Source organism: Achroia grisella, unplaced genomic scaffold (genome assembly GCF_030625045.1).
Source record: "Achroia grisella isolate CSIRO2021 unplaced genomic scaffold, CSIRO_AGI_Agris_v1 utg2786, whole genome shotgun sequence".
Classification (NCBI taxonomy): Eukaryota; Metazoa; Arthropoda; class Insecta; order Lepidoptera; family Pyralidae; genus Achroia; species Achroia grisella.
Window position 1 is genome coordinate 2,456,134 of NW_026712766.1, and position 14,202 is coordinate 2,470,335.

Genomic DNA, 14,202 nt, shown 5'->3' on the forward strand with positions numbered 1-14,202 from the left:
TGTGCAAGCTGCTAGACCACCGATCCATTTTTTGTTCACAATTCTAGTGCTGTTGGCTGTGCTGTGTCTTTAATTCTTAACAGCTTCACCTTGTTGCATCCGGCGGGGGAGGCCCGCTCGAGTGCTGCCATAAGTAATGTTATATGGACTCTATTCTTCGCAATTAACCTCTCATATGAGCCGTTGAGACTACTAAAGTAGCCAGCCAAGCTCCTCCCAGAAGCGCAGAAGCCTCCTGGTGTCTTCACGGAGTGACCTCACCGTTGCGAGGATTTGTGTTCGTTGCGTGGCCACTGCTACGCACTCCAGGATTACGTGAGCGGTGCCACAAGTAGTATCACATCGTACCTCAATCTGCGCGGTGTGCGTGCGGTAGTACTGCAGCGCGGGTGCGTTGTGTCCCGTGGGGGAGGCTCGCACTAGCGCCGCCAGCTCCTTGTTGTGTGCGGCCAGCTGGTGGCACAGGATATAGATGTTGTGGCCCACCTGTCGCCAACACGCTTACAGTTACTACCTATTACTGGCTATTAGCCGTGACTTCGTCAAAGTAGCATATAATATATGTCTTTATTTAAATAATATTAGTCCAAGTAACTCTTCATAATTTTAACTGTTAGTGACACAGGATGTAGAGAGTGGCCCATCTATCGTCAATACGGTCCCAGTTACATTTATTATTATATATAACTATTAGTCTATGTTACATAAACATAAATTATCAGAGGTAGCACCTATTTCGACTGCAAAGTACTTAAATATTAGTTTATTTGAATTAGTAATGTTCTGTTCTAACCTCCTTAGGTGACACGCCCTGCACAGGGGCGTCATCCTCCGAATCTGAATCCGCATCCATCGCATGTTCCTGGTGAAACGCTGAGCACGCAACATCCACCTTTAAATAAAAAATAAACTATCGTTGTCAATATATAATATACACATCCCAACCACATGTTACTGCCTATAAATTAATGTTATTGTACAAAAGTTAATAATTATTATATTAAAATATATTATATATAAACAAATGTCGCTTCCAGTAGTTATTGACAATTCACAGGTCTTCAAGATTTTGTATTAAACACTAAACTCTATTTATAGGAAGATAGGGATTGTTAGTAATAAATATTTTTGCAACATTTTTCGTTGCTGCTCCGCTCCTATTGGTCGTAGCGAGATGTTATATAGCTTATAGCACTTGAGGATAATATACGTTTTTAACAGTAATTGGATCAGCACAACCGGAGATTACCCAGCACAAACAAACATACAAATTTTACCTCTATAATATTGGTATAGATAGAATAAAGCAAAAATGATTTTAATTCAAACTCACCAGTTGCTTTGGATTCATATTATATAGTATTCTCTCGGCGTTGTTCTCAGAGTCGTTCCGCGACTCCATGATGGCCAGCAGTAGCTTGGAGGCGTTGTTCTTCAACTCTAGAACTAAGTCCATTCGCGTCTTTCCCAGCGGATTAATATCGTTGAGTATCAACGCTGTTATTATATCGAGACCGTTGCTCTCGTGCGTTGCTATACAGTTCTGGTTTTCGTGACAGGGTCCTGTTTGGAAAACAAATGTGATTTCTGTGAGTACTACCATATTATATTATCTGTGGTACTACCTTTGATTTTATTATAGATCGAACTAAGATATTTGAGGACGGTTTAGAATACCGATTTACTTCTAATGGTCGTGGGTTCTATTCCTCGCACGGTACAAACATTTATCTTCATGAGTACGATTGTCTGTATCGGTCTGAGTTTTTCTATATTATTAAAAAAAAATATCTATGTATATTAGTTGTCTAGTACACATAACAAGCTCTGCTTACCTTAGCCCTAGAGGTTGACGTTATTTGAACTATTCAGGGTTATTTTTATTTGAGGGGCACAGTTACGCTTGATTAAGATTTTCAGTAGAACGACTGAATGTCAGAGTACATACTAAATCAATATAATAATTAAAATATGCTTATAACGATCATCCGGTTATAGCGTACATACCCACTTTGTAGTCAATTTAATGTCGTTATATCCGGTTTCTACTATAGTAATACTGTATTTGAGGTTATATTTTATGTTTAGCCAATGTACATACTAAAACTATTTATTTTAGGTATACCTTTCGTTCATCAGAGAATAATATTAAATTAAGATGGGAAGTCTCAGCAAGTCATATAAACTTCTCTCAGTGCTTTCACAAAGAAAGAAGATTCTAGAAGTATACTATACCTTGGCAATACTCTGTGAGTGTTTCCAGGGTTTGGTTGATGAGAGCCACATTCCCCTCGTTAATGTACAGGCCCAACAGACCCAGGCCGCCCGTGGTGGACCCACAGATGCAGTCCAGGAACATCAACGTCTCCGACACGAGGTTGTAGTTGGATTTGTTGTTTTGGTTCCTTAATAAATTCTGTTAGTAATATATACATCTTATTAATATCTATTAACATTATATATGCGAAAGTTTGTTAGTATGGATGGATGCTTATTACTCTTTCTCGCTAAAAGTACTGAACGGGTTTTGATGAAACTTTACAGTCATATAGCTTACACATCAGAATAATACATAGGCTAAAAATATCAAGCGGGAACAGTTTCTACAGATCGCATATTTTTTTACTTATTATAATATACTAGTTACTCGCCCCGGCTTCGCACGGTTGTACATGTATTATATATATGAACCTTCCTCTTAAATCACTCTATCTATTAAAAAAACCGCTACAAAATCCGTTGCGTAGTTTTAAAGATTTAAGCATACATAGGGACAGACAGACAGCGATAGCGACTTTGTTTTGTACTATGTAATGATTCAATAACTAGATACCTGTAAGTCAGGATTGTGGTTCTCGCACAGTAACTGCAGGAAGCGGAGTATGGGTCGCATCACGGACACTTTAGCGGGCAGAACGTCTGAGTTGCCAGCTTCGCGTTTCTTCTCAGCCATTATTTCTTCCAACACCGTCGTACCTGGCAAAAGGTGTTGCCAGAAATTCATTACTTTTATTTTAAATAAACAGGTACTTAGTTAATTAGGTAGTTTAGGTAGTTTAAAGGCCTCTATTTTCATCGAATTGGAATGAAGATTAATGAAATTACGGTATTTCTCTTTTTAGACATTAATAAAGTATTAGTTATATGTATTATAATAATTATGGCCCCATTGGTAGTAATGGTTATACAATTCTGCCTAAAAACTATTCTGGCAAATTTCATCAGATCGATCTTCCCGCAGGCCTTCCCTGGAAGTAGTCGTGATAAATTCCTGGTGAATTCTCCATGATGGAACACTATCTGATCTGACTTCATGGTCATCCTATCTTTCTTCATCTGGCTTCTCATAATTATAAATGAAAATAAAAACTAATTTTTTATGGTTGGTTGGTTTATTGGCCACACTTGACACTATGCGTTCCAAATTATCGTGAAATGAAAAAAATAATTACTTCATTTCGCACCAAAAATTTTAATCTATGTGCTTCAAATTTCTAACTAATTTTTGTAATACCCAAACAAGTAATTTAGATGTTAGTTATATATCAATTGAGTATATATTTATCTGTATGTTATACCGTGTGACATGCTGTGTATATCAGAGTATGCGTGGACGGCGGACCCGCACGCGCTCGTCACTTCCTCATCCATCTCCTCGCCCACAACTAGCGGCCCCGGGGTTGAACGACCTGAACACAAAATATAAAAATAAAATAAAAATAGACATAATTTATTTTTTATTATTGTATAACTATAGTAATATAGTGTTTGGTTTAATTTATTGTGGTCCACCACATTAACATTCAATGTTTATAACGTACTTTGTGCATTTGCGGAGTCAGAAAATGGCGGGAACAGCCAAATTAATAATGAAAATTAATTTAATTAGCGTTGTTATTACTATATTAAAATAATAGTATTTTATTTAAATTAATATTTTAATACTGTACAATACCGATGCCACATTAATATTCCAGAGTAGTTAGTAGTAGTCATTCTGTTGTTATAAAATTATCATTCTATCCTGTAAAATTAAGTTGTGTTGTGTACAAAATAAAAACGGTAAAAATTTTTTTGGGATTTTCTTGGGATTTCTGTAATTAATAAAGAAAGAAAAAAGGACATAGGCTACTTTTTAATACGAAAGTAGGGTTGAAAGGCGAAATGAAAGATTGTATAAGTAGAAAAATCGTAGAAGTATCGTCATTTTTAAAGCTACAAGCTTGAAGTTTATTTTTTAGGCTGTTCATTTAATATAATTAAATATGACATTAAGTTTGTAAAATTGTTACCCTTAAAGGTGTAAAATAAAGTAGATGAAAGTTTGTATGGAAAATTGTAATTTTTGAAACTAGAACAATGAAACATGTTGCTTTGCCTTTTTTGGGTTAGATTATTGAATATTTTCTTCTTTTTGGTCAAGGTCACTATAACACGCAGACTAAGTCGCGGACACAGATAGTATATATATATACAACTGCTGTTGGCACTTACCATCTGAGCGACCGTCAGCTTGTTTGAAAAAAACAAATACTTTTATTGGCTACCAATATTAGTTATTCATTATAACACATATATAACATTAATTTTACAACATATTAGAATTCATATAGTTACATCATTAGTTGAGAATGTGGCCCATACTCAGCATATGCTGTGACAACGTACTGTCACACTGCTACTGCTACTGGCCTATAATAGAACGTTTAGATACACGTACCAGCGGGCTTCTACCACATTAGTCTGGGCAGAGAGAGACACGAGCATCACAAGGCGCCCCTTAGACCTACACCCGGGTCACAAGTCCCGGGAACTGCTCGCAGTTTCCCTCTCTGCCACACGATGGACCCGGCACCCGCACGGTGTGTCTATGGAATGTTAAGTTTGTTTCATAGTTATACCATCAACAGAGGGTTGTTTCTGCTTCTCCGAGTGACTGGAACGTTGTTTATCCGAGCTGGCGGCGGCCGTGCTGCTCGCTGCTAGCGATCTTATCTCCTGTTGTGCCTCCCGCATCTTGTCGTAGAATACCTACAAAATACCATCATATATATTGCAAACATAATAATAAACATTTTTTTATTTAACTATTTTAGAATAACCAACAACTTTTGTTGGCGACGTGTTAATTTTGTTTTGCACATCTGTTTCTGTCTTTTCTCTTATACTTTTCCCCAATTACTTGTCTCCATGACAAAGCAACCATCTTAGCGAATGAAATAATACGTCATTGTCTATTTTGTAATATGTGAGGTACTGTTCATGTTTATAGGCGAGAGTGCACGTTTGCCATCAAGAAAAACGTTATTTCAACCATCTTTGAAACACATATACTTTATTGTAATTACAAGTATAACTATGTATATTACAAAGTTAAATAAACTGTCGGCACCTATCGACAAAGATATTCGCTGGTACTCCAGTCAGATCGTGACCACGGCTAGTGCGATCTAGTCGAAACGTCGAGAGAGGTAAATAATTTTATTTACCATAAAATTATTCATGTTAAATCACGTTTAACTATATTAATAATGTACTAGAAAAGTAACCAACTGAGAATTTAATGTTAACGTTACCTTGAGGAATGCTTGTGAAATTTCTCCGTTTTGTAGCTTTGTAAATATACTCTGCTGTATAATAGGGTTGCCACCTTCTAAGAGTGCAATTCCTGCGAAAAAGAATATTTATGTAGAAATTTAAATACATTCTTCGCCGTAATTTTTTAATACATAACATGGGACTTTTAATGCATAGACTTATAACTATTTATATACTATAACCACTGGTTGCCAACCAATTACCAAGCCTTTTGGCTGGGTATAGTTTTGTTTTAAGCATATTTTGGGTATGATTCATCTACGATACTAGTACCCCACCAGGGTATACCGTTAGCGTAGAAGAGAGGACCATTCCCTAAACATTGATAGGAGAGATAGCATTAGTTGTTGTGGGAACTAGTGGCATGTTACTCGCAATGTCAGATAATGCCATCTCCACGCGGAAACGATAGTGGTTATTCCTCAAAGAGGTTGAGAGGAGGACAAAGAGGACACTGTTCTGACATCATGCTTATCCTATCATCTTTCACTTCAGCCATACCAAAGTGTACTATTAGCATAGACGAGTGTATCATTCCATATTCTTCTAGCTATACAAAAAATATACTTACCTAATTGTATAGCTTCCAGAAATATCGCTGGTCTGTTTGTGCTCTTTATGACGAGGTCTACCACCAGATCGGAGGCGCCTTCTTTGTCCAAATGCGCCTGAACTTGCGCCAGCGTCTGGCCGGTGCGCATGAGTACCTTTGCTGTACCGGGAGGGTTAAATTTGCGTTATACTAATGGCAGATTCAATTCGACAAAATTTACTCACTATAATATTGAAAATCATTGTAATACTTTGAGTTAGGAAGCATCCCTTGTGTTAAGCCAGACTTCACAATATCCTAACAAATTTTGCAGATTTATATAAACTAACTCCACGCCACGGCCTATACACATAAATCTACCCCTTGAATAATTTTATCTATTGTTTAAAACAGCATTAAAATCCGCTGCGTAGTTTAAAAGATCTAAGGGAATGGGACAGTGGAAGCGACTTCATTTTATATTATGTAAAGATGTATTTAATAAAAGTCCATGTATAATAAATTACACAAAGGGATAACACAAAGTAATGATCGTAATATATAATTTCGAGAGAATTTACTTAAAATAGTTCTTAATAAAAATCACTGGAATATTTTCAGATAAGAAGGATCCCTTTTGTAAAGCATCAGACTTAACAATGTTCTAACAGATTTTGCAAATTTATATATAAATTAGTATATTAAAAATTAAGTGGCATATTGATCGTTATTGAAAGTCTGTGGTATATTTTTGTATGGGAATCTTTGTTGCAGATTTAAATATATATTTATATATTGAAAGTCCAGGGCATATTGTTACGTGGAAATATCGCGGTTCAGTTTGAAATGTATTGAAAACTTGAAATGTTGTAGCAAATGTATTGAAAACTTACCTCAATTTTATATATAACTATTTAAAGTAATATAATAAAAATGTCTGTTTGTTTGTCGATGCACACATTAACACTAATTATATTCATAATTAAAATTTAAAATTTTGAAACTATAATTAGTTAATAAATCTATTTAAACTATAATGTGTGCAAAGACAAAAGTAATATACAATATAAATATATATATATATATATATTTTCAGGCTACAATATTAAATTGTATACAGATATATTAAAATTACTATAAATTTTTGAAAGTGTCTCACAATATCTCATTCAATCAGAAAATAAGTTGAAAACAAGTGCTGTGAGCAAACTACAAGTACAGTGACAAAGTTAACACCAAATTTCGTTTCATGCAACTTTAACATAGATACATACAAATTATATATTGCAAGTGTGTGTATGTGTATAACACTAAGTGGCAATAAGCAATGCGGTTGAAGAGGCAAAACTATTTAATTATATCTACTTGAATATTAACATATTGATTACGGAACTAACAAAGTAAATAATGTTTTGTTTAGGCCACGAAAAAAACGATTTCAAACATTCTTTGGGTTAATATTAAAAATACTCTTATGGTCTTCCTAATATTTATATGATATCATATAAATATGACGAAGGTTCATTATATATTAATACGGGCACAGCTAGTGCCCGTGCTTTCACCGGCGTGAAATTTATAGCCTATATGTTATTCTGATGTACAAGCTATATTACTGTAAAGTTCATCAAAATCCGTTTAGTAGTTATGCGTGAAAGAATAAAAAATATCCATCCATACACGAAAACTTTTGCGTTTATAATATTGATAAGATTATATTCAGGTTTTTAGAATTGTGCAATTTTTTATATATTTTATAAAGTATTATATAAAATGGCCCGCCTTCGGTTTGTCTTTGAAATAATTTTTTAAATTGGAGCAGTGTGTTTCGGAGTTTTCTTACGCGAAATCCGCTCTCTCTCTTTATATTATTGGTATAGATACATTGAATATATATTTTAAATAACGAATACATTTAAATTGAAGATTATTATAGTTGGGATTTGATATCAATATTGATTGTAGCCCTATCTTTCAATGAATATCTTCTTCTAAACGATTAAGACCAGTAAACCGTAACTTCAATTTCAAATAATCCAAAGATTATTTTAATAATAGGTATATTCAATTTAAATTTCATTCAAACAACGCCATGTACTTCCAAACGAAGCAGAACATACATATACATACTGACACATATAGATACAACTGAATGAAATTAATCAATATCTTTTTTACAAAGACTAGAACAAAAAGAAATAAAAGGCCCGGTCCGAGACTATCAAGCCCATCAGATATAGGTATAACGATAAAAAACTGAATCATCAACGATAATATAGTACGTATTAGAATCAACTGGATATGGTCTATTGGAGATTCATATGATGCTATGAAGAAACATTGATTTTATAGCAAGTACAACTTCATGAGCGGCACTATTGCGGCTTACTAACATAAATTACGTATGGAATAGGCAATACTCGTCATTCCTTGTACAAAAGCCCAGTAAATGTGTTGTGTTGTATTTGTGTTATATACTAGGGAGTGATAACTTCGTGGTAGAATGCTAGCCCGACCTCAAAACTCTTAACAAGGAGCGTCGTAATGAGTTTATTGTTTTTTTTTAACTGGAATGGCAAATAAGCTGATGTTAATACCGTCGCTATTATACACTACAGACATTACGTCTTCATGTGACGCACTTAGTACGCATTATGCGTCGCCATTTTGAACTGATAGTGTATGCCAATAAACTTGTAATTTCACTAATCCCATTATGTCCCTCAGGCTCCAGTAGGAGGGGCATGGGTGAACATTACCATAATTTAAAAAAAAGGAGTGCCACACACGAAGTTGAGGGAATACATATAAGTGTAAGCTAAATGTGCTGTAAAATACTGCAACAAAAGTGCGCGTGCCAGCACAAAGCGGTGTGTAGTCGATCGCGGACCCACCTGTCTTCGGCTGATGCGGATGGGTATCTGCGTCACATGCGCGTAGTGAAATAAAGAAAAAAAACTCGTCTAAATCTAATCTAGTTATGTGCTCTGAAAGGTGTCTTCGTCATAAATTCTATATTTCAATTACGACAATCACATTCGTTATTAAATATAAACACCAATATGTACTAATAAAGTACCTAAATCACATTCATAAAAATATGAACCCTACCGAGTCATAGGCATAAAGTTCATATTTCAGTGTACATTAACGCAACATTTACAATTGCTGTTTTTCGGTCAATTGTTGAAGAAAAAGAAACAAGGTTACTTTTTATCTCGACCAATTATAGTTAAGTAAACGAAGATTTCTATTAGCAGAACTTAATTATTTCTATTATAATTAAGTTAAGCGAAAACAACTTTCAAAATTAAGTAATACACTGGTGCCTCACTAAATCTATGTTAAATGAACACTGTGAAGTTATTTTAACCATACTAAGTGTAGTAACCTAGATGATAACTAGTTCGTAAATCCTTTGAAATATTTTTTAATGATTTTATAGCTTTGCTTGTAAAACCCTTGCATAATCAATGAAACATTACATTAAAAAATTAATAAAAAATATTAATTTTCAAAACTTGTGTTACTGATCAAGACAGCAGATAATTATATTATTATAAGTAATACAATATTAATGTAAATTAAACATACCTCTTGTTATTAGATTCAGTATTTTAATTACATGATATTAATTATGGTATTAAAAGTAATACTAAAGTAAATATGTAATAATTGTAACACTATTTTCTTATGCAACCATCAAAGCATATTATTCTCTGCTGTTCTTACTAATCTTATTTCGCTTTATATAATGTAAAAAGGCTATTACTTAAGTATTAAACATCTGTTCATCATAAAATGTGACAACTTACCGCCCGGTCCATGAGTGACGGCAACTGAGGCTTGAGGCGGCTGGATTTTGGGTTCCGATTTCCGATTGATAAAGTATTGGGAGAGCAATTTGTTGCGCAACTGGTTGCCCTGCCGGTCAATACAATTTTAAATATCAGTAGTTTTTGCGTGAACGAGTAATAAACATCCAACCATCCATAATCACAAACTTTAGCGTTTATAATATAAGTAAGATACGATACATATTTTCATTGGTGTATGTGTATTGAAATTACCTTCTCTCCGTACTCGGGGTCGACGGCCATCATCTCCCGCAGAGTACGCAACACTTTGACGCACAACTTTTCTTCCTTCTCTTCTAGAAGTTTCTCGGTGTGACGTATCAGTCTATGAACAAACAAAAAGAAGTATTTATTATCCCAAATATTATTAGCACCATTATTGGAAAATATTATTATTAACCACAGAGGCAAACTATATATATTATATTTATTTAATTACATTTATTTTCTTAGCTGTGCCCGTGGTTTACCCGTGTGCTTATGGGCAATATATTATTCTGATGTACAAGCTATATTAGCCTAAAGTTTCATCAAAATTCGTTCAGTAGTTTTTGCGTAAAAGAGTAACAAACATCCATTCATACTCACATAATTTCGTGTTTATAATATTACTAAGATTATTATTTGACAAGTATGTTAGTGTATAAGGTATTTATAATATGGGCATTTAGTATCCAAAATTAAATAAATATTTATATGCTCACCTAGATATAAATATCCCGCTGGTATCCGGTTGTGCAACTTCACCCGAGCTGGTGAACAGTAAGTGAGGCTTGTACAGAATGTCTACCAGCAGGGACAGTTCAGCCTGCAGCAGCGGTCGGAGCTGCTCCTCGAGCAGCGCCACTATCTCCTGAAGGCCTTCCATCACTGATCTGTCGTTTTGTAAGTTCGACTGGAGAATATTTATAATTCATTTAATATTAAATGTCAAAGTTAGACATCGATTATGGAATTGATTACTTGCTGAGGTTCTCTTTGGAGATTACAGAATGGGGATTCTTAAGAAGGGTACTAATTATTAGATACACTGTGAATATCTAACAATGAACTACTTTCCGTATTCTAGTCCCTACATGGGTTTTTTTAAGTAGGGTCCAATAAAGTTTCTTAATAAATTCTGTCACATACTTGTTGCTTCAGGTGACTATAGTCTATAGTGACCTTTCACATTTACATGCTATTTTGCCACCACTATGATATAAAAAACATACATACAAATAACTAATAACAATACTGTGGGCATAAGGAAGCCGCATGCACATAACGCGTAGTATAAAGACAACATGCGAGTGAATTTTATATTTTTATAAATTTTATATATATAAATATTAACTGCTGTAATATCTATTTAGTTATAACGATTGTTGACGGATCATTTCAATAAAATCAAAATATCTTTATTCCTGTTATACAGTTACTTATGATAAGTAAAATCTACCGTCAGTCCCGACCCGTCAAAGCGATATAAATCTTTTCAAATGAAATTGTATGATTCTATTTTACTAGCTGATCCGCGCAACTTCCTCATTTATCATTATATTTCGCTCAATTTATAGTATGTAATCTTTTTCAATCAAATCCAGTAGTATAAGCAATATTACTGTAAAGTTTCATTAAAATCCGTTCAGTAGTTTTTGCGTGAACGAGTACCAAATATCCATCTATCCATGCGTACTCACAAACTTTCACGTTTATAATATTAGTAAGGTATACATAGTAGTGAGAAAGTTACTTACTTGTGAGGTCATCTTTTCCAATTTTGAGGTTTTGGATGCTAGCAACCACTTACTGGTCTGCCGTGACAGCGCTGCCGCCTTTTCAAACACCGTCTGTATTTTAGCTTCCAGTTCTAACGGTATGGCTATACTTCTTGATTTAGCTGCAAAAGTAATTATGTACATATATATGGTGTAACTCATTAAATTCGACTCGACTTTGTCTGTATGGAAATGTGGCAACGACCAAATAAAGAAAAAATATTTAATAATGAATCCCCAAATACGCCAAAATCAAATTTCATCATTCTAGCTTCAAAAACTTTACTTTGTTTTACCCCTTTATATTTTATCAACTGCCTAAAAATAAGTTTCAAGCCTCTAGCTTTAAAAATAACGAGACTTCCATAAAACCGTTCATCTCCCCCTTCAACCTCATACAATCCTTTTTTCGTAATAAAAAGTAGCCTATACTCTTTCTCAGGGTTGTTAAATTGAAAAGACAAACAGACATATCAATTTTATTTATTTGTATAGATTTCCCTCGCAGAAATGCGTATACGCATATCTATGTATTGAGTATAGTAAAGCATATTTAAACACTAACCGACTTCACTGAGGGTGCGTATGCATTTTTCAACGTTGAGCTTCTGCGGCGGACTGAGCCACGGACACTGGTAGATGCTGAACGTGGTCTGCAGTAGCTTCACGAATATGGACTGCCGGGTCTGGAGGAATTAAAGAAATATAAAAATAAAATCCCTGGATGATTCACACAGAGCGATCTAGTCCCAAGTTAAGTAGAAGTTGTGTTATATGTTGTTAGGGTATATTAGACAACTGATATAAACACTTTATTTTTTGTACATAGGAAAGACTCAGAGCAGTACAAACAATTATACTCAAGGATACAAATGTTTGTACCGTGCGTAGAATCGAACCTGCAGCCATCGGAAATAAAGCAGCTAATCCTCTAGACCACTGAGCCATCAAACTTTTGATAATTTGCACAGCGCCATTTAGCCATAACTAAAAAATCATTTGTACTGTAGATAACTTACTAAGTGAAATAAATTTTTGATACTCACTTGATGTTAATATCCAAACCATAGTGAAAGCATACACATAAACAAAACATATATTACAGAACAGAAACCACTACGTACTCATTCCTAGTGCCATCAGATATACAAAAACATTATTATCATTTACAAACTTTTATAATACCCATGAATAAAATAGTAAGAAGTTTAACGGGTGAAATATAATTGCTACGTTTTTTTTAATTAGTACTCACCTGTACAGTCGTACTCTGATCGCTGAATGGCGAATTGAAGAATGTACATATGGTGTGCATTAGTACATCCGTAACGTAATTCACCCACGCCTTCTTAGTATCGGAGGGCTGAGTTTTGGATGATGACGCCCCTTCTGATGGCCCTGGAAACATCGAATATGTTTTATAATATATAATCGCGTGAGGCTCGAGGGGGAAGAGGTTCGGATAAAATCACGAAATATCACAAGGGGAGGGGTAGTAAGATATCACGTGTAATTATTTTTTTGTTGTTAATTTAGTTAATTAATTTGTTATCGGTATTTCCATCTGTTAGTCAGAAATATATTTTTTTACCGTCGACCAGATTTGGGCTGATAACCTGTTAGCAAATTCGTTATATTACTATATTGATATTTAAAATTTTAATTCTATTGACATTTAAAAATATCCTGATATTCTAACCAGCATCATTCTCCAGTATGGCCTGCATGTCTTGCAGGAAGGAGCGCTCGAACAGATCCCACATGTAGTTGCTCGAGTAGATCTCCTTCATCTCCACTTCTGTGTCTATGTAACAGTGGTTCAGGAACCCTACGTAAGCTTCTTTTACCTACAAAATATATTTAACATAACAATAATTGTAAATATTAGTAATGCAGACTAATGATCCTATTGCTAAGAATGTATGATAAATTCCTGGCAAAGTTCCTGTTGTATTTGCCAATATGTTTTAACGGACCTGACCTCATGCTCATCCTATCATCCTCCACTGGTGATTAGGCCTAAAAGATGGCAACAAAAATAGTTCCTACTGGTGACCGTGATGATGATGGATTCTTCAGGGTACAGAAGAAGCACACAAAGAGCATCAATCAAAACCATTGTGGCACTGCACGACTGGGCCCCAACTTCATGTTGCGTATTGCTACACCACGGTAATGTACCAGTCCCGCCTACACTACGCCACCAAGAAGCAGGACATTGTCGACAACATACGGACCAGATGTAACCTGACATTGAGGGTGACGCAGCTATTATGTCTATTGAATACCTCTGGTATGCAGTCTGTGTGGGTGATCATTGCGACGATATCATCGAGTGGCAGTAGACTGTGACACTTGATCTCCGTATATACATTCTTGCCCATTGTGCAGCATGTCAGCAACTTCACCAACTGGACGTGGTAACTGTAATAATAACAATATTTTTTTATGAAAT

General features: G+C 34.9%; 1 protein-coding gene across 1 annotated transcript in view; it reads right to left on the reverse strand.

Moving 5' to 3' along the window:
* Positions 1-14,202, reverse strand: part of LOC131843148 (inositol 1,4,5-trisphosphate receptor) — a 54,849-nt gene that overhangs the window by 8,810 nt on the left and 31,837 nt on the right. The window contains exons 33-50 of the mRNA XM_059191757.1: positions 14,036-14,171; positions 13,447-13,594; positions 13,003-13,145; positions 12,313-12,433; positions 11,727-11,869; positions 10,692-10,882; positions 10,201-10,312; positions 9,946-10,054; positions 9,025-9,051; positions 6,170-6,310; positions 5,577-5,668; positions 4,902-5,031; positions 3,579-3,689; positions 2,834-2,976; positions 2,236-2,416; positions 1,334-1,563; positions 794-892; positions 349-486 (exon numbers count right to left, since the gene is read on the reverse strand). Coding sequence (XP_059047740.1) covers positions 349-486; positions 794-892; positions 1,334-1,563; positions 2,236-2,416; positions 2,834-2,976; positions 3,579-3,689; positions 4,902-5,031; positions 5,577-5,668; positions 6,170-6,310; positions 9,025-9,051; positions 9,946-10,054; positions 10,201-10,312; positions 10,692-10,882; positions 11,727-11,869; positions 12,313-12,433; positions 13,003-13,145; positions 13,447-13,594; positions 14,036-14,171 — 2,395 coding nt within the window. The remainder of the gene's footprint in view (positions 1-348; positions 487-793; positions 893-1,333; positions 1,564-2,235; positions 2,417-2,833; positions 2,977-3,578; positions 3,690-4,901; positions 5,032-5,576; positions 5,669-6,169; positions 6,311-9,024; positions 9,052-9,945; positions 10,055-10,200; positions 10,313-10,691; positions 10,883-11,726; positions 11,870-12,312; positions 12,434-13,002; positions 13,146-13,446; positions 13,595-14,035; positions 14,172-14,202) is intronic.